The 20324-nt window shown below is 39.3% G+C and overlaps 1 protein-coding gene across 4 annotated transcripts in view; it reads left to right on the top strand.

Moving 5' to 3' along the window:
• ARHGAP42 (Rho GTPase activating protein 42) overlaps positions 1-20324 on the top strand; it is a 253909-nt gene that overhangs the window by 217634 nt on the left and 15951 nt on the right. For all 4 annotated transcript variants that reach the window (XM_070425922.1, XM_070425919.1, XM_070425920.1 and 1 more), the window contains 7 exons: positions 6542-6604; positions 7506-7580; positions 8244-8328; positions 9123-9181; positions 12117-12222; positions 18110-18269; positions 19428-19572. In XM_070425922.1, the coding sequence (XP_070282023.1) occupies positions 6542-6604; positions 7506-7580; positions 8244-8328; positions 9123-9181; positions 12117-12222; positions 18110-18269; positions 19428-19572 (693 nt within the window). The remainder of the gene's footprint in view (positions 1-6541; positions 6605-7505; positions 7581-8243; positions 8329-9122; positions 9182-12116; positions 12223-18109; positions 18270-19427; positions 19573-20324) is intronic.

The raw sequence follows: 20324 nt of genomic DNA, 5'->3' as shown, positions 1-20324 counted from the left end.
TTCTGCATTTTCCTCTGGTCCTCTCTGGGACAGGGAGATACAAGGCTGGGGCGGTGGCCCTGTGAGGAGGTGATAAAAGTTACTCCCATTAGCTGAAAAGCTCTAAGGCTTCTGGAAGCCTCAGAGAGGGTACTTGAGCAAGCCAGCCACTACCAAGCAATCAATCAGGAAGCATATTTGGCTGTCTGCTCTGGTCAGCATTGAGCTCTGATTCAGCAATCCGTACTCAGTTGTTGCAGCTGGAATCCCCTGTCCTCCACTAAACAAGAATTACGGTAAATTATAATATATTGTTCTCCACTAAATGAGAATTACGGTAAATTGTAACTGTCATGGTGTGAGGTGTGATTTGATTTATTAAGAACACTTTCCATTGGCATTTCATTAGAACACTAAGGAGTTCCTAGTTTTTTCTTTTTTGAGCTCTGGAGAACGGATTTGTGTTGAATTCTCATTAGCACTGACATTAAGTCTACTAACCCCTTCATGGCTGTGGAAGATTGCTTGTTTTCCTTCATGCAATTTGTGTTTGCCCCTGACGTCCCCCTGACTACTCCGTGTGACTGGCTTTCTATCAGCCACTGGGAGACAGAGTAGCCTGTTTATGCCGGGTTACCCTCTTCTCGGCCCTCAGCAGAAAGCTCTGGGTGCTTGCGTGAAGGCGCTGATGAGTAGTAGTTGGCAAGACAGCCGTGAATGGGCAGTGCCACTGCTGCCCCTTGCTGCCTTGTTACACGCATTGACAAGGCAGTAGCCGAGGAAAAAATGGATGTAGTATTCCAGTCAAGCAAGGAAGTTAACTGTGGCATCGCCTTTATTTATTTAGTCCTTTTTGTCATAGCAAACTGTGTAAGTTATCCATTATTCAATCAGACTGGCCAGCTTCTGCTGTGGTAACAGATGATCCTCAAATCTCAGAGGCTTACCAAAGTGAGCTTCATTGCTGATCATGATGCGGGTCTGTCCTGATCAGCCGTGGCTCCAACCTGGTACACAGCGTCCAACACAGGAACCCAAGCTCATGGAGTGGCCTCTCCTAGTATCATTGTTGATTTCATGCCAGAGGGAAAAAGAACCTGGCAGGCTACATACTGGTTCTCAGGGTCTGCTGGATAATGATGTGTGTCACCACCATTCATATTTCATTGGCTAGCGCATATCCCAGGGGCAAGCTGACTTTGAGGGAGCTGAATAATGGGATATTCCTGTAGGAAGGGGCGACATATATGGGTGGACAGTGATTCCAGATGACTTCAGTCTATTCAGTTCCAGTGAAGAGGATGTGTTTGTTCATTGTCATTTGTTGAGTGTAATGAGAATGTAGGGACATTTCTTAATATACAACTTATTTTTTCAGTGGCCAGCTAGATTCACTGGCCCGAATGGGTTATGCCTGATCTGTGTTTGTTTAAAGAAACAGCCCTAGCCAGTTTGGCTCAGTGGGTACAGTGTTGGCCTGTGGACTGAAGGGTCCCAGGTTTGATTCTCTTCAAGGACACATGGCCAGGTTGTGGGTTCCATCCCCAGTAGAGGACTTGCAGGAAACAGCAGATCAGTGGTTCTCTCTCATCATTGATGGTTCTATCTCTCTCTCCCTCTCCCTTCCTCTCTGAAATCAATAAAAATATATTTTAAAAAAAGAAACAGATCATTGCTCTAGCTCCAAATACTTTCGAATAAGTAATATGTATGCCTCTTTGAAAAATAACACTCCTGGCAGACAATTCCTCAAGCCCCAGTGACTGCGGCTGTGCCCAGAAAATACCTTGTTCATGTATGTTACACATGTAGGTTTTTATATTCTCCCATAGCCAATAATGATGGTTATGGTGATAGCCAATACTTCTGCAGCACTTACTGTATTCCAGGCACTGTTCTTTCTATGACTTGTGCAGATGTTACTGTATTCCATCTGTGAATAGCCCTCTGGAGACTTACTGCTATTATCCTTTCTCTATAGAAGAGGAAACTGAGGCACAGAGCTATTAAAATTATGCGTAGTAACAACTGATAAGTGGGAGAGTAACCACTGTCCCTTTCATCCGGTTAGAACTAATAACTGACATCTTTCATCATTTCTTCTGTTTTCATTCATATCGCGGTGATGTGTGAACAGGTGCACATGGAGAAGGAAACTGGCATTTAATTAGGTTAGGAGCTCTTCAGTGCTTCCTATGGTTTTATCTTTATCTTACTACAAACATTTAACATGTAATCTTATTTCTCTCAATTTATAAATGAAAGAACTAGAGTCCATAAAAGTTCGTAGGCACATTCCCATTCATACAGTGAAGTAGAACTGAGATCCAACCCAGGCTTCCCTGGCTCCAAACAAAGCTGGGTGCCATCTCTACACAATGGAACCTCCCTATACTCTTTTAGGCAGTAGCAAAGGACATTCAAAATAAACAACAACAAAAATATTGAAGGTTCTTCCTTAAGAAGAAGGAGAAGGAGAAAAAGATTAAAAATGTGAACAATTAAAAAGATTAAAAATGTGAAGGTCAGGAAACTACAATAAGGTGATCACTGCATTTAGATCTGAAGAGGGAACAAAAGAACAAAACGATGCTGGGGAAAGGAAGGGCTGGGTGGCAGCTAGCACAGAGAATAATGGGATTTAAAGTCAAAGTAATCAGAAATGTAATTGTGATTACCTTACCAAATTCAGTCATCTGCATGAATAGAATAGTACTCAGTGAGATATGCTAAAGGACCCAAATATTATAAATGAAAACTTCTGTAGCCATTAAAGTAATATACTTTATTAATTTCATTTTCATTGACAAGAGAAAGATTTTGTTTTTTTCTTGATTTTTCAAATGCTGAGGAAGAAAATTTCCTTAAGACAAATCAATTTCACCGATAGGATGCATCTAAAATTTAATCTGTTTTGGTCCTTAGTCAACAGTCCACTTCAGATCTGCCTGCTTGCTGAGGAGTGGAGACAGAATATGAGCCCTTATGATGTCATAGGGCAGCTTCAGGGTCAGGAAGAAAAAAAAAAAAAAAAAAAATGTGAACAATAAAATGACAATACATATCCATCAACAATGGAATCTAAAAATCAAAATAAACAAAGAATCCAATGAACAAAATAAACTGATGAATAAATTAGAACCAGGGGCATGGAAACATGGAACAGACTGATGAATCTCAGAGGGAAGAGGGGAGAAGGGGACAGGAAGAGATTAACCAAAGAACGAATATGCATATATGCATTACCCATGGACACAAACAATAGGGTGGTGAAGGCCTGGAGCAGGATAGGATCTGGGTGAAGGAGGGCAATGTGTGGGGGGGAAGGGGGAGCAAGGGGGACAGCTGTAATACTCTCAACAATAAAGATTTTTTTAAAAAAACAAAACAAAACAAAAAAGCACAGAAAAGAAACAAAAGAGAAATGCATGGTTATTTTTGCCAGCATACGATATTCTTCCACATCTCTAAATTGATTGAAAGCGCTTTGTTTACTGAAGTGAATAGAACTAAAGACAAGACCCATGGACACATCACGACAGTGGTGCCATGGAATGACCTGGCAGGCAGACTCCATGTCTGTAAGATTGTATTCTTCATAATGAGCCTGTCAGATCTCTGTGTTAGCACAGACTGGGGGTATTCCTGCCAAACAGCCCAGTATACCTTCAGGATGTAGCCTGGTTATTGCTTATTTTTCTCAAAATGGATACTTAAATTCTGTTTTTATCTATCACAATTACCTTCACTCATTTTGCCACAGGCAAGTTTTATTGAAACTTTTTAAAAATGCTTTTCTATTTTAAATTTATTTTATTGAAAAGTTGAACAATGTGACCTCAAGAAGCAAACATTATAAATGTCAGGAACTTGCAGTTTTAATTGGTACAAAAATGCTAGTGCATTGTTTTTTCCTAAAATTGCATTTTGGGGGCTCAGTGTTTATTGTTTAAAATGAAAATTAGTAATTGATTCCTCATTTCTTTATTTGTTTTATACTAGAGGCCCAGTGCACGAAATTCATGCACTGGGACAAGTGGGGCGGGGGGGGGGGGGGGGGCGTTGTCCCTCAGCCCAGCCTGCACCCTGTCCATTCTGGGACCTCTCAGGATTGTCCGACTGCTCAACATGGATTTAGGTCCCTGTGGGATTGGGCCTAAACTGACAGTCGGAAATCCCTCTCACAATCCGGACTGCTGGCTCCCAACCACTCGCCTGCCTGTCTGCCTGATTCCCCCTAACTGCTTCTGCCTGCCAGCCTGATCACCCCCTAACCACTCCCCTGCCAGCCTGATCGATACCTAACTGCTCCCCTGCCGTCCCGATTGCCCCCAACTGCCCTCCACTGCCAGCCCGGTCACCCCAACTGCCCTCCCCTGCTGTCCTGGTCTCCCCCCCCCGCAACTGCCCTCCCCTGCTGCCCTGGTCACCCCTAACTGACTTCCCCTGCAGGCCTGGCCACCCCCAAGTTCCCTCCCCTGTTGGCCTTGTTGCCCCTAACTGCCCCATCTTGTGGTGGCCATCTTTAACCACATGGGGGCAGCCATCTTGTGTGAGGGCGTGACAGTCAATTTGCATATTACCTATTTAATATATAGGATTGGTTCCTTACCTCTCCATTCACTTGTTTTCCTATGTCCAAAAACTACTTTAAAAATTTCGGAATGTATCATGTATAAAATGCTTCACTTAGTGTTTTGGATTATTGGAAACAAGCAATCACTGTGTGGTGTCCTAAGGAGCTACCCTCATGTGGGAGTCAACTCTAATAGATGCTTATTTCATGGCCATTCATTCTTGTGTGTTGAGTTCACCCAAAGCATTCACTGATTTCTATTCACTTGACTTAGGCACTGGGGACACATACATAAATGAGCCAGTTGCTGTTGGTGACAGCATGTATTTTAGTTTGGGCATTTTTACATTTTTTAATCTATTGATTTTTTTAATTTCTAAGGAAGTAATTTTATTTTTTTAAGTATTAGATAGTTCCAAAGCCCAATGAATAAAAATGATCATTTCTATCTTTGTCCTCTTCTTTTTTACTTGCAGTTTATATGTAAAAAAAAGTTGAGTTCTTTCCTAGGGAAAAAAACACCCTCATATTATTATATTTTAAGAAATTGGGTCAGATCATATGGTACTTATCTTTCTCTGACTGGCTTAATTCATTTAGTACAATGTTCTCCAGGCCCATCCATGATGTCGCAAAGGGTAACAAACTGAACTAACAAGCAAAGTAGAGACAGACTCATAGATAAAGAGCAGGCAGACTGCTCTGGTGTGTGTGTGAGGGGATGGTGGGGGCGGGAAGAGGGTGTTGGAGGGGTGGAGGGATTGAGCAAGAAAAGAGAAAGAACTTATGGACACTGACAACAATATGGTGATTGCAGGGAGGGGGGTAGGGAGTTGTTAGAGGGGAAAGTGATGGAAAATTAAAAAAATAGAAATCTGGAAAAAAAAAAGAAATTGGTTCACATCATCCTGTAGATTACTTTTTTCACCTAGTAACATATAATAAACATTCTTTCATGTCAGTACCTTGGGGTTTTTTTTGGGCCAAAGGTTTCTCAAACCTTTCCGTTAATTCCCATTTCAGTGGTTTTCTATGTGCAGGATTTCTTCAAATTTTTCACCTGCTGGTGGCACCCCTTCTTGATTTTTTTTAGCATGTTGAGCTACATGAATATGTTTAATCTATCATCTTTAAATGGAAGCCAGTTTTAATTTTTCATTAGTTTGAATTGTCTGCATATGTTATTATTTGGGAATAGTAAGAAATGCCATATCTCCACCACATGTGATGAAAATTTTTATTACAGTACAAAAAATTTTTTTGAGTTTTTCTTCTCAGTGTTACTTAGTATTATTAAATCCTTTCTTTTTAAACAAGTAATCTAATTTGATCAGGCCATAAAACCTTAAAAAAACTGATTTTAAAGAAAATCTGGCATAAAGCAATGAAAATAAATAGCTATTTCACAATGTAATAATAATCTTTGGGGGGTTTTTAGTGGACTGACTAAGGTTATTTTGAATTATTTTGAATACGGTACAAAATATAATAAGAAAGATCTTTGGTCTTGGAATCAAGAGTTTAGAATCCTGGCTCTAGAGCTTAGAACAATAACAACAAAAAATGAAGTTTCCAGCAACCCAGTGAGTCATTTTAAAATTAAAGCTTTCTCTCTACATCATAATGTTGTTTTGAGAATCCCGTGTGACTGGCTTTGTAATAGAGTTACTAACAGACAATAAAAGTTCATTCTTATTGCATTTTGCTTTTATCATCTGTGAAAACCTGTAATGAAGGATATTGCTAATTTTAGAGAAAATGGAAGGGATCAATGTAACATTCACTTTCTGAAATGATTTGTGTTTCTAATGAAGCAACGTCATGTAATAACTTTGGTGAGTGTGAACCACCCTCCTCAGCTTCTACCACATATGAAAATTCAGACTCTATCCAAAACCACCATTAAACCATAAAACGACAGAGGCAAATGAAGGGGAAATGTAAGTTCAGCATGAACACTTAAAATGATTTTCTTTTCTTTTTCAGTGTACTTAAATGAAGCAGGCTTCAACTTTGTGAGAAAATGCATTCAAGCTGTGGAAACAAGAGGTCAGTACACCTGACAGGTGTATCGCTGCTGTCGTGTGATCCACTCTTATATACAAATGCTCGGAAAATGAGATGTATTTAGCCAGTGACATGAGATTAATTTTAAAAAATTCTGTGATTATATAAATACATAAATAGTTTTACGTTGAGCTTCAGTTAATCAAAAATCATCCTAGAAACATACTTAGTAACATCTTCCAAAATAGCCTGTTTACTTCCTATTAATGGACTTATTATTGTAAGTACCCCTTTAGTTTTTTTTCCTGCTTTAGGGAGGTCAGTGACATTCCTAAGTAGCTTGTGTTCAGCCCCTCCTTCCCTATATGATTTCCTTCAGTGATATCAGCACCTTCCTCACTCTAGTCGTGACCTCTCTCCTGAAGCCCACTCTAGTGGTCTGTGAGGCAATTGCACTTCCAGGAAAACCTGTCTAAAGCAAAATTCGTATTGGGCTGTGGAGTTCTTTAAACTTAGATTCGAATTTTGGTCCTGCCACTTAGAAGTTTTGAGACGTTGAGCAGGTTTCTTGTATTCTTTGAATCTGTTTCCTCACCATTACAGTGAAGATAAAAATGCCACAAAACTGTTCAACATGCAGAACTCCGTGACCGAAGAAATAGATGAGCGATGCTATTTCATATTCATATTCAAGTCGTGGGGAATAGGCAGGTGTACTTTGCTACTGTGATTGATCTTCAAAGACTTTCAAATCACTGTTCAGTGTCTGCTCTGAGAAATATATGTCTGGTGGGTGTTTCCAGGGGAGGCTTGATAAAGTGAAACCACAAAATTGGATAAGCAGCTTTCGGATTCTGTGTAGGCATATGTCTGAGCTTTTAACATTCTGTACTTGGAAAGCTGTCTCAAGCCGTTTTCTTGTGATTTTTTTCCTTCCCATTAGGCATCACAATTTTAGGCCTCTACCGAATAGGAGGGGTGAACTCCAAAGTTCAGAAACTCATGAACACCACATTTTGTAAGTTTTGGATGAAGCCGTTACTTAATTACTTTTTGTATTCTTACAGATAATCCAAACCATAGGTGTGGGGTGTTTTTTTTTGTTGTTATTGTTTTATTTTTTTGAGATATGGCCTATTGTTTATCCTTGAGTATTTTCAAGTAATATTTTGTATTCAGTTTTCAATGTTCAGTTATAATAGACGAACAATCAGAACTGGAGAGGGGGGCTTTTTATGATGTTGGACTTTCTCTGGCGTGTCCTTTGATTAGCTAGAGTTGCAGTGAGATTTATGGCTGCTAGATTCAGATTGCCTGGCTTGGAATTCAGCTCAGCCACTGGAAAGCTTTGTCGTTGTGGGGAATTTGCTTAACCTTTCTGTGCCTCAGCCTCCTCATTTATAAACTGGAGATAATAAAAGTGCCTGCTTCATTAAAAATTGTGAGGCCTGGAAATTTTAATTCACATGAAGTACTTAGAGGCATGCCCAATACATAGTGGACGCTCTGTGATGTTAGCCATTAGCAACAATTTGACTTGGGAGACTATTATTCCACAGGAAATAGTTGAGGGTTAGTGCCCCTTTGTTAGATCTACTTATTTTTTTGTCCCTGTTTTCTTAATGGTGCAAGTGGTATTTTTAATTGAACGATTTAAATATTTTACTTTTATTCTCTTTAGCTCCCAAATCCCCTCCTGATATGGACATTGATATTGAACTATGGGATAATAAGACAATAACAAGTGGACTGAAAAACTACCTCAGGTGAGCAGGGTTAACGGCGGGCACTCTGCGGTGACCTCTCCCTGGATCGGGCCATCACCTGGGGATGCCACGCCCCGTGTGTGGGCTCCACCCCTCAGCACAGCCCCTTTGCTAAAAGTGAGAGCTCGAGGTGGTAATGTTTATGTTTAGTGTTCTGGAACTTATCCTTGATTTCTCAAATAATAAACTTAAAAGGCTAAAGTATCTTATGAATACTAAGTAATTTCTGTTTCATGGTAAATTTTTTTAAAAAAATATATTTTTATTGATTTCAGAGAGGAAAGGAGAGTGAGAGATAGAAACATCAATGATGAGAGAGAATCGTTGATCAGCTGCCTCCTGCATGCTTCCACTAGGGACCGAGCCCACAACCCAGGCATGTGCCCTTGACCGGAATCAAACCCAGGACCTTTCAGTCTGCAGGCCAACGCTCTGTCCACTGAACCAAACTGGCCAGGGCTGTTTCATAGTAAACTTGAATGTAGGGCTCACATGTATTTCTTACAAATAAGCTGAAATTGAAAGTTATTTTTCTTAAACTATTATCCCATATCTGAGAGGAGTTTTACTCACAAAGTGAAAAATGGTCCCTGGGCCTCCCTTTTTAACATCATAATTGTAGCAAGAAGTGTTAAGCGGCATTGGGTCTCAGAGGTCTGCGTTGTAGCACTGCCTGGAGCCTCCCTACTTGGACCTAATCCTGCAGCCTGACCGCCAGTTCCCAGAAAGCACCGCGAGTTCAGGGAAATAAAGAGATGCTGCCATTGTAAAGTATGCTTCGTTCTCTGTTGCAGGTGCCTTGCAGAACCACTAATGACCTACAAGTTGCACAAAGATTTTATTCTTGCTGTTAGTAAGTATGCTTCCATTGATGTTGTTCTATGCTGTATTGTTTAGAGGTATAACTTTAAACCAACTAGTTAAGACTTCTCTACATATTAAGAAATTGCCAATGTGTTACTTAATAGCTTACAATATGGCTTATTAACAAATAAGAAATTGCAGGATGAACTAAAATATTTTGTCATTTAATAAGACCTCATTGGAGTGACATTCTGGTGTGATCAGCAAAAGCTGTGAGAAATTATTCTCATTACATTTTACTTGGATCGATGGAGGCCAGTTTTTTACAAGAGCAACTTTATGGTTAAGTAGATAAGACCACAAATATGTACAGTCAGTTATGCCACTACCATACACATACTCACATACTGTGTTCCCAGATCTGGAGAGAAGAATCAGATATTTTTGGCAGGCAAAAGGCACTTCCCTCGATCTCCTTCCCCCACATTATATTTATAGTATTGGTGATTACTTATCTATGTCATTTCTTTAGATCGGTGACTGTTAAAATGTGATGTGAATAGATAGATTTAATTCAAAACCTGAGGGGAGGTGGCGGAAGGTATCTGTGAGAAGTTAGAAGTATGCACTTTTTAAAATATTTTTGATTGATTTCAGATAGGAAGGGAGAGAGGGAGAGAGATAGAAACATCAATGATGAGAGGGAATCATTGATTGGCTGCCTCCTGCCACCCCTTACTAGGTATTGAGCCGGCAACCCAGGCATGTGCCCTTGACTGGAATTGAACCTGGGACTCTTCAGTCCGCAGGCTGATGCTCTATCCACTGAGCCAAACCAGTTAGGGCAGAAATATGTACTTTTACAACATTGGGATCAGACTGCCAAAGCGCCATCTGACAGCATCACAACGCGTTGTAACAATTAGGAGTTGGAATTTCATTGTTAAGATGTGTGAAGTGTGACTGTAACCAATGTATTTTTCACAATCCAAGAAATCAGTTGCCTTATTTTATTACCACACATTGTAATGTCACAGGAAATGTTGTCTGCTGATAACAGTGTCAGATAAAGTTGAGTGGCCTGGGTTTTTAATCCAGCCTACATGGCTGACCACATGATCCTGTGAATAGATATGTACAACTATGCTACTGAGCTTCCTCCAGAAAGCTCTTCTCCCAACATTCTCTTCATGAAAATCTACTTTTGTGAAATGAACAAGACCTTAATCATTTCATTGATTAAGAAGTCAGGATCCAGACTGGGCAAAAAGATGTTGTGTAAGGACACTGGTATATCCATGGCAATACCAGAGTTACAAGCCAGTCTGTTAGACTTTTAATCTAGAACACTTCCTTGTATAAAATAATGTATTTTATAACAAATGGCAGTTGAGCCAATTAGCTGAAATGACTCAATGAGCTGCTGATTTTGATATGATACAAACATCTGGTTGTGAGACTTTTTTCTACACTTATTCTCTGGCAAATAATGATTATATTATTCACTACCATGATCATTGATATATGTTCTTATCTATAAGAATTCATCTTTTGTCTGGATCAAGGGTAATCCTGTTTCTAGATGTTAAGTTAATAAAATTAGATATTCTTTGGTTTCAAGCCACAGAAATCCACTCAATAAGAACGGGAGGCTATTTAGAGAGGAAGCAGTATCTCCCAGAACTCCTTGGCCGAGGAGGGGTCAGGCCTCCCAGGGGTCTGCAACCAGGAACCGCAGAGCTGGGGACTGATGTGTCTCGCCCTGCTGTATTTGGAAGGTCTCTCATTTCTGTTCTTTCAGTCCAACTTTCTTGGGTTGGAGCATATTAGGTCCCGGCAGCCGTGGTTTTACACGGTCTGCCTTTCCACATATCCAGCAGACAGATCAGTTTGGGTGAATTCATTTCAATTCCTGGGAGAGAGAGCGCTCTGTTTGGCCAGCCTTTCCTCACTCCAGATAGGTATGCCTAGAAGAAATGGTGGTCCCATAATATCAGCCCTATTGGTTAGGCAGAGAAAGCTTGCTAGGGTGGGCAGTCACCCCAGGATTTGTTTATTGCAGTAAAAGAATGTTAAATAGATTCCTTATTCTGAAGGACTAGAAGGTTCTCTAGCAGATAAGTCTGCAACTTGGCTTTGGCTTGGCAGATAAGACTTGTTGTAGATGATTTCTCACTCTTCAGATTTACTGTTGGTAGCATGGGCTTAAAATTGACTAGGCCTCAGTTTGCACTATGATTCTGACCCCTCAGAAAAAGAACTCCTGGTTGTTTCTGAATTTGTAAAATTTGGAAAGGAATGCCTGCTTCCTCTAGTCCAGTGATGGCGAACCTATGACACACGTGTCAGAGGTGACACGCGAACTCACTTTTTTGGTTGATTTTTCTTTGTTAAATGGCATTTAAGTATGTAAAATAAATGTCAAAAATATAAGTCTTTGTTTTACGACGGTTGCAAATATCAAAAAATTTCTGTATGTGACACAGCACCAGAGTTAAGTTAGGGTTTTTCAAAATGCTGACATGCCGAGCTCAAAAGGTTCACCATCACTGCTCTAGTCTGATGGAGTCACTGGAGGTCTCAGTATGATAAAGCGTTAGTCGCAGTGCCTGACCCATTAGGCAGTCTGTAACCCTGGCTGTGGTCACTCACATCGCTGTCCTTGTGTAGCAAAACCAATGAGTTCCGGTTTGTCTGTATGTATATAGTTTGTGGCTAAGAGCACCGGCCGGTATTAGAGAGACCTGGGTTTGCTAACTTCTTTCTCACTAACTTCATGGCCATAGACAAGTTACTGAGCCTCTCTCAGCCTTAGGGAAAGATATGTGATAATAACTATTTGAAACAGTGCTTTTAAGGCATGAAGGGGTTAACAGTGCTTTTAAGGCATGAAGGGGTGGGTGTCGTTGTGATGATTATTAGTGTTTATGTACACATTTTAATGCAATTGAAACTTGAGATTTGCAACCTTTTTTATGTTACAGAATCTGATGACCAAAACTACCGGGTGGAGGCTGTACATGCACTGGTACACAAACTACCAGAGAAAAACCGAGAGATGCTGGACATCTTAATAAAGCACCTGGTCAAGTAATTCTCTGACTTCTGTTGTTCACTTTACTTGTTCAGCTGTTAAAGTTAAGCTTGTCTGTGTCATCTTAAGTGTGTGATGGTGCTGGGACATCGCTATTGTCATGAGAGTCTGTAGAATGTGCTTTAAAAACGAATGACTAATTTTGAGATATATCTATATGTACATGTGTATGCACCTGGGTATGTGTACAATATAAAAATAATTCTATCCTTTGCAATGGTTAAGCTAATGATGAAAAACTTACATGTCAACTTAAAAATATATGTAGAAATATATAGTTTTTCCCCAATTCTTTTAGATACATTGTAATCCCTAAATTTGAAAATTAGTTCTCCATATTACCAGGGTCAACAGGTTCTACCAGGTCAAACTTCCACTCCTTTCTTTGGACTCATAGTATCTCTTGGTCTCTGAAGATTTTCTGACTCTGCTGTTAGTCATTGATGTATTTAAAAATCTTGATAGATATCACAGTAGTCAGGTTTCTCCAGAGAAACAGAATGAATAGGATGTTTGTGATTATGTATACACATATATACTAGTACATACAAGAGGCCCTATGTGCGAAATTAGTGCAAGAGTAGGCCTTCCTTCCCCCAGCTGCTGGAACCAGCTTCCCTCTGGCACCCGGGACCTAGGCTTCCCTCACAGCTCTGGATTTGTCCAGGAGGTCACCCGGAAGGACATCCAGTCTAATTAGCATATTACGCTTTCATTATTATAGATACCTATATACATGTGTGTATGTGTATGTATATGAGAGAGATGGATTGGTTGCAAGGAATTGGCTTACATGATTGGGAGGCTGGTAAGCCTGACACCTGCAGGGCAGGCCTTCAGGCTGGAGACCCAGGTAGGGTTGATTTTGCAGCTGGAATCCAAGGCAGCCCAGAGACCGAATGCCTCTTTCTCAGGGGACCTACTCTTTTTCTCTTAAGACCTTCAACTGAAAAATGGAATTCCCATTTGACCCTATTATCCCACTCCTAGGAATATATCCCAAGAAAACAGAAACACCAATCAGAAAGGATATATGCACCCATATGTTCATAGCAGCACAATTCACCATAGCTAAGATCTGGAAACAGCCTAAGTGCCCATCAGTAGATGAATGAATTAGAAAACTGTGGTACATCTACACGATGGAATACTATGCTGCTGTAAAAAAGAAGGAACTCTTACCATTTGCAATGACATGGATGGAGCTGGAGAGCATTATGCTAAGTGAAATAAGCCAGTCAATGAAGGAAAAATACCACATGATCTCACTCATTCATGGATAATAGAGACCATTATAAACTTTTGAACAATAATAGATACAGAGGCAGAGCTGCCTCAAACAGATTGTCAAACTGCAGCGGGAAGGCCGGGGAGGTTGGGGGGCAGGAAGGAGGGGGGTAAGAGATCAACCTAAGGACTTATACGCATGCATATAAGCATAACCAATGGACATAAGACACTGGGGGGTAGGGGAAGCCAGGGGATTGTCAAGGGCGGGGGGGAAAAAAAGGACACATATGTAATACCCTTTGTAATACTTTAAGCAATAAAAAAATTTTTTAAAAAAAAGACCTTCAACTGATTGGATGAAGCCCACCCAAGTTATGGAGGGTAATCTGCTTTACTCAGAGTCTACTGATTTAAATCTTAATCTTATGTAAAAAGATAAAAACCTTCATAGAAACAGCTGGAATTATGTTTGACCAAATATGTGGGCACTGTGGTGTTGCAAATTTGGCCATAATTTGTGATGTTGCAAATTTGGCCATAATTCTCTCTTCTCTCTCTCTCTCTCTCTCTCTCTCTCTCTCTCTCTCTCTCTCTCCAGAAGTTTATTTGCCATGCTGCTGGAAACAAAAGTCCAAATTCACATTTTAAACTTATTTCAGAATCCCCTTACCATTTTTCATTTTTTCTAATTTATTTTTATTTAATTTGTTTTGTTTCTATCACCATTTATCCCCCATATACCCTCTTTCACCTCCCCCTTTCCCCGTCCCCCTCAGTCACCACACTGTTATCTGTGTCCATGAATTCTTTCTCTTTCTTTTTTGCTCAATCCCTTCACATATACACCCAACAGCCGGCCACCACCACCAGAGCTGTCTGACTACTCTGTACCTATGAGTCTGCCTCTATTTTGCTTGTTAGTTCATTTTGTTCATTAGATTCCATATGAGTGAAATAATATGCTACTTGTCTTTCTCTGACTGGCTTATTTCACTTAGCATAATGTTCTGCTGGTCCATCCACACTGTCGCAAAGACTTTAAAAAGACATTCTCCATCTTAATGAATACCATGATTCATAATCAAATAATTAATCCCTTCCTTGTTTGCTAGAAGTAATAACCCAATTTATGCTAATTTTAGCCATGCACATTTGAAATAGTGCTACATAACATATTAATAACTCTCAATGTGCAGGCTTTGAGATAATATTAAATTCCCCATAGGAATCCACTTGGAATGGCATAATTTCAAGTTCATTGTTAACTGTTGCCTATTGCAATACCTTTATTGCTAATGAATAAGGACTCATCCTTGGTCTGAATTAGTCTTAAATTATGTTTTTGAATTGTGTATAACCTCTTTATGAAATTTAACCACACTGTATTTATTGGTTATTCTCTTGTTGTATTCAAGCTATTTTTCTAGTAAAGTCTTTTTTATTGTGTTTTTTATTTTTTTTATTTTATTTTTTTTTATATATATATTTTATTGATTTTTTACAGATAGGAAGGGAGAGAGATAGAGAGTTCTTTTATTGTGTTTTTTAAATTGACATGAATGTTGTTGCTTAATTACCCAAAGTATTAGACGAACACAGGCTTTACCCTTAATTTGAATGTGTGTTGTTTTGATAACAAGGAATAGCAGGGCAGGGTATCTGGCCATAGAAAAGTGCTTAAAATTTCCTTGTTCATCCTTTACCACCATTCCTGGCTCTTTTCTTTTTTTTCTTTCTCTGTTTTTTTTTTTGTTTGTTTGTTTATTGACTTTTTGAAACTACTTTTATAAAGTCTCTATTTTTAAAAAATATTTTATTCAATTAGAAAACAACAGTTCACACATTTTCACCACACCTGACCCCACATCCTCTATATCTGTGAGCTTTTCGTGTGTTTTTTGTTGTTGTTGTTCTTTAACATTCCACATATGAGGGAGATCATAAGGTGTTTGTCTTTCTCTGTTTGACTTATTTCATTTTCAGCATAATGCTCTTGAGATCCCTCCATATTTTCATAAATGGCAAAATTTCATTCTTTTTTATGTCTGGGTAAAATTCCATTGTTGATACATACCATAATTTCTTTATTTGTTCATCCATCAGTGGACACTTCGGTTGTCTTCATGCCTTGGCTACTGTAAATAGTGTACAGTGAACATGGGAGTGCATGCATCTTTTCTAGTTAGTGTTTTTTTGTATAGTAGAATGTGTGTTCTAATGACTTAAGTAAATTGTAAACAACTGATAACACTCTTGGTCCCTGGCAACCTTATGACATGGGTAAACTATAAACAACTAACAACACTCTTGGTCCCTAGCAACCTTATGTAGCTTAAGAAAAAAAAAAGAATTTAAGACCTGTGACCTGGATTAGTCACTGGCCTAAAGGAACAACAACTTAATGACTCATTCCAAATCTCCATTAATTAGCTCTGAGATGTTATATAAATCACTAGATGCTCAGTGCACAAAGTTTGTGCATGGGTAGGATCCCTAGCGACTGCTGACTGCCGGCTGGGACCTCCCTTCCCTCAGCTGCCTGCTGCTGGCTGAGGCCTCCCTTCCCTCGGTTGGCCGGCCAGCCCCGCCCCCTGGTCGAACTCCCAGTCAAGGGGACAGTTTGCATATTATGCTTTTATTATATAGGATTACTTCTTTTCTGATGATCCTTTTTTTTTTCTTAAAACAAGGCCATCTGTGGTTCTTCTTTGATTCTAACTTTAAATATTCAGAAGTGCAATTGGATGTCTGTTACCTATAGGAGTTGAGGGAGTAAGGTGCAGAAATGGATAAAATTCGGGTGAGAAGGGTCTGTGTTAACTCAGGAGCCCAGCAGATGGAAAATTCAGTGAAGAGTAAATTGGTCTTCAAAATAGTCTGTCTCTTCTGACATAGTCATCAACTCTCCTTTTCAAAATAGAGCACATTTTTAGTATTTCTAAATGTATTTCCAGTGAGCTTAATATTAATCATTGTCCAGTTTACTTACATTACCAAGAACTTTTATATTTTAGCAGTAGTTCCTAAAGCCAATTTAACTACAGGAAGGATATTATTTTGAGATCTTATTTCACTTAATTTACTTGATTATTTCATTTATAAGGATTGCTATACTTACTAGATGAGGAAACTGAAACCTAAAGATATTAAATAACTAGGCTGACTACACCCCACTTCCAAGTTGGATGGATCCATGCTTTGATTCCAGATAGACTCACTGTCTTTGCAGACTACTTTCTTAGTACATTGTCTAATATATATTACACAATCAATATGTAATATTGGGTTATACAAGAAGGAAACTTGGAATGAAACTCTTCTGAGTCTAACCAAGAGTCTTCTTAGATAGTTCTCTCTTGGGCACAGGGGACATTTCATTCAATGGGACATGTCCTGTCCTGTACTGGGAATTGCATGGGTAACCCAACATCCTGGATTCCCCATAACAGTTTACTTTTGGTTTTAGGATGTAGTTAGTGATGCATATGCAGATATAAATATAATCTTGTGTGTTACGCTCCTTCCTAGAACTTTCCATTCTAAAAACCTGGCTGGAAGTAACAGAGAAAAGATAGTGGTTAACCTAGGAGAGTGGTCAAATGAATGAGGTTTCTTTTCCTCTTAGGAATATATCCAGTTTCCAAATTAGTTAATTAGTCAGAGTCATCTTTGATAGCTACCAAGATTACTTTGCTCAGGTCAATAATTAGAGGCTTTTTGTTTCATTTCCAGCAATGATTTCCTCTTCCTATTTCCTCTTCCCGTTTCCTCTTCTTACTGTTTGCCAGCACAGTGGCCAGCACTACAGAAACACTCAGGGAAGCCTTACAGTGGTTCTCAACCTTCCTAATGCCGCGACCCTTTAATACAGTTCCTCGTGTTGTGGTGACCCCCAACCATAAAATTATTTTCATTGCTACTTCATAACTGTAATTTTGCTACTGTTATGAATCGTAATGTAAATATCTGATATGCTATTTTCCGATGGTCGCAACCCACAGGTTGAGAACCGCTGCCTTAGAAAGATGGTTGGAAGGAAAGAAGGAAGAATGGAAACGCACTGGCCAGTTGTCTTATGTGGGGAGCTCAAGGAAGCCTTTGACTTGTATTCAGGAGACCTAAATTCAAAGAGCATCTCTATTCCTACTTTGCTGTGACCTCAAATACATCAGTTTTACTTTAGGAGCTTTGTTGTTGTTTTTTTACCTGTACAATAGGAAAACCTGACTTCCTGGGAGGGTTAAATGCAATGGCACTAGATTTTCAATAACACTAGTATGTTTGGTGAATCCAAATAAAATTACAACCAGCCTACTCTAAACCTTCTGCTCTAAAAGAAGTATAGCACTGTAGAAAATACCAAAGGGTCAATAATCTATCTTTTTAGGGTGATCGCACTCACAAAATCAAAATTTTTCCTCTTCAATATATTATCTTTTGTAATTATGTTTTACTTTGGCTATGTTAACTTTTTATGTCATTTTTGGCTATACTCATTAATGCCAATTGCAAGTGACTGAACCCGATTATTCGGAAAAATTAGCCTGTAATGGAACGTTTTACATTTTATTTATGTCACAAATTTGGTAGTTGAGAACATTTTGTAATTACTAAACGTTTAACTTAAGATATTTTTGTTGCTCTTGTTTGCAGAGTATCACTACATAGCCAACAAAATCTCATGACTGTCTCAAACCTCGGTGTCATATTTGGCCCAACTCTCATGAGAGCACAGGAGGAAACTGTGGCTGCTATGATGAATATTAAGTTTCAGAATATTGTGGTTGAAATTCTGATAGAGCACTATGAAAAGGTAGGCTGAATTTTCAGATGGAAGTATCAAATTTTATATGTTGCATTCGTATCCTTTCGATTTTTCATTCGCATCATCTGTGAGCTTCACATTGTGAAGTCAGATTCGTATAATGTCAGTCTTGTAAATTTTGTATAAATTAGTTCTTCGTGAGGACTCTGATATTCCTTTATCTTGTTCAGTTTTTAAATCCTCCTCAAAACCTTCTGGCCAGACGGTCTCCTTTCCTTCTCCATCATTTATCTTTAAAGATTTTCTTCCACAGCACTTATATAATCAGGTTTTTGCACATATTCCAATAATACTTTAGAATAACTTTGTAGTGAAGTCTATTTTAACCTTTTAATCTCTCTGGAATTAGACTCTTAATTATATAGCAGAGGTGATAATTCTAAATAAAACCAAAGAAAAAAAATCTGGAACAGAGTCTTGAAGTCTTCTCTATCCAGTCCCCCGGGAGGGTGACTTTATAAGAATGGGATCTTCGAATAACTATGGAAATTGGAAATTGGGGAAGCCAAATTGATTGCGTTATAAACAGATTCAACCATTGAAGGTCTAGACATTTTGTGATGCCTTTGTGTCAGATCTAGTCCTTGTGAGAGAACGACTGTGCCTCTCTCCTGCCCCCGGTCCCTCCCTAGCACCTACCTAAGGCTGGAGGCTTCCTCACAGCCAAGGAGCACGTGCTGCCTCCTGTAGCTGTGCTCAGACCTGGCACAGTTCTTGACCATCAGAACCAGCAGCATGTCGGCCCCTTCTCCTAAGAAGTGGGTCCATTCTTCTGGGGAAATGGTACAACCCAAAGGCTATGTTAGCATGAAGGGGGAAAGACAGTTATCACACGAAAAGAATCCATGTGTCTCGACATTGACATTTGTTCCTATTTGAAAGGTTTCTTAAAATTATTGGGAAATCTGAACTTCACCGTTGGGGAAGCATAAAAAAGGAAAACCCAGAGAAGAAACGTTACTCAGTGTAAATGGGAATTATTCTGGGATTCACTTTATTTTATGGTCTCAAGCATCTCTTGCATACAACTGATGAAGTAGCATAGAACTCTAAGCTTAAGTAGCATATAAGTCTCAAAGCTTCTTTTATGATGAAAATGGCAGTTTCACCCTTTTGTTAACTGTGGCCCATTGTTCTTCCTGGTAGATTTTTCACACCGCCCCAGACCCAAGCATCCCTCTTCCTCAGCCTCAGTCGCGGTCTGGATCCCGAAGGACACGAGCAATCTGCCTCTCCACAGGCTCCCGGAAGCCCAGAGGGAGGTACACTCCGTGCTTGGCAGAACCTGACAGTAAGTGGGCCGGCCTTGGGGAGAGGCTTTCTCCATTCTTTAATCCAGCCTTTCTGCCGCTAATTAGGTAGAAATAGAAGTGGTTCTCACTGATGCTATCACCCCAAAACCTCCCCACCTCCAACATTTGTATGTTCTCTGTCAGTAGAGTTGCAAGGTATTTTGGAGAAGCAAATTTATTACCGCTACAAAGGAAATAATTAGTTTGCTCAATGCTCCCCCCACCACCACCACCTTTTTTCCTGCAACTGTGATTAAGTACATGAGGTGCTACTTTGTGGAAGCTTTTGTTCTATTGTCAGCGTGTAGAGAAGAAAGCCAGAGAAAGACTGGCTGAAGCATTTTCTTTCTTCCTCTCACATTATGTTCTTAAAGCATCATCTCTTGGGTATCAAAGTATCTCAAAGAGAGAAAGAAAAGAAATAAGAGAAACTAAACCACACATTATCACTAACTTACTGTTCTGAGCAAGGCCCCAAGATGAGGTGGAGGCAGCTTGAGCCCATAAGATGTGTTAAACTGGCCATTTTCATTTTATTTCATACCCCTAAACCCTCCAATTTTTCCACAATCAATATTTAATAGAAACCACTACTTTTTAATTTAGACATATTTGAACACTTCATTACAGTTTCTCTGATTTTTTTTTCATATACCTTATTTTTAGGAACATTAAAAAATACACCCAATTAAACAGCCAGTTTCTTACATTGCTATATTCTTAACAGGAAATGGGAAAAGTCCTCTCTTTT

Source organism: Myotis yumanensis, unplaced genomic scaffold, assembly GCF_028538775.1.
Source record: "Myotis yumanensis isolate MYYU_CA2020_CCGP unplaced genomic scaffold, mMyoYum1.0.hap1 SCAF_10, whole genome shotgun sequence".
NCBI lineage: Eukaryota > Metazoa > Chordata > Mammalia > Chiroptera > Vespertilionidae > Myotis > Myotis yumanensis.
Note: the sequence above shows the minus strand (reverse complement) of the source record. Positions and strands in the feature narration are given on the sequence as shown.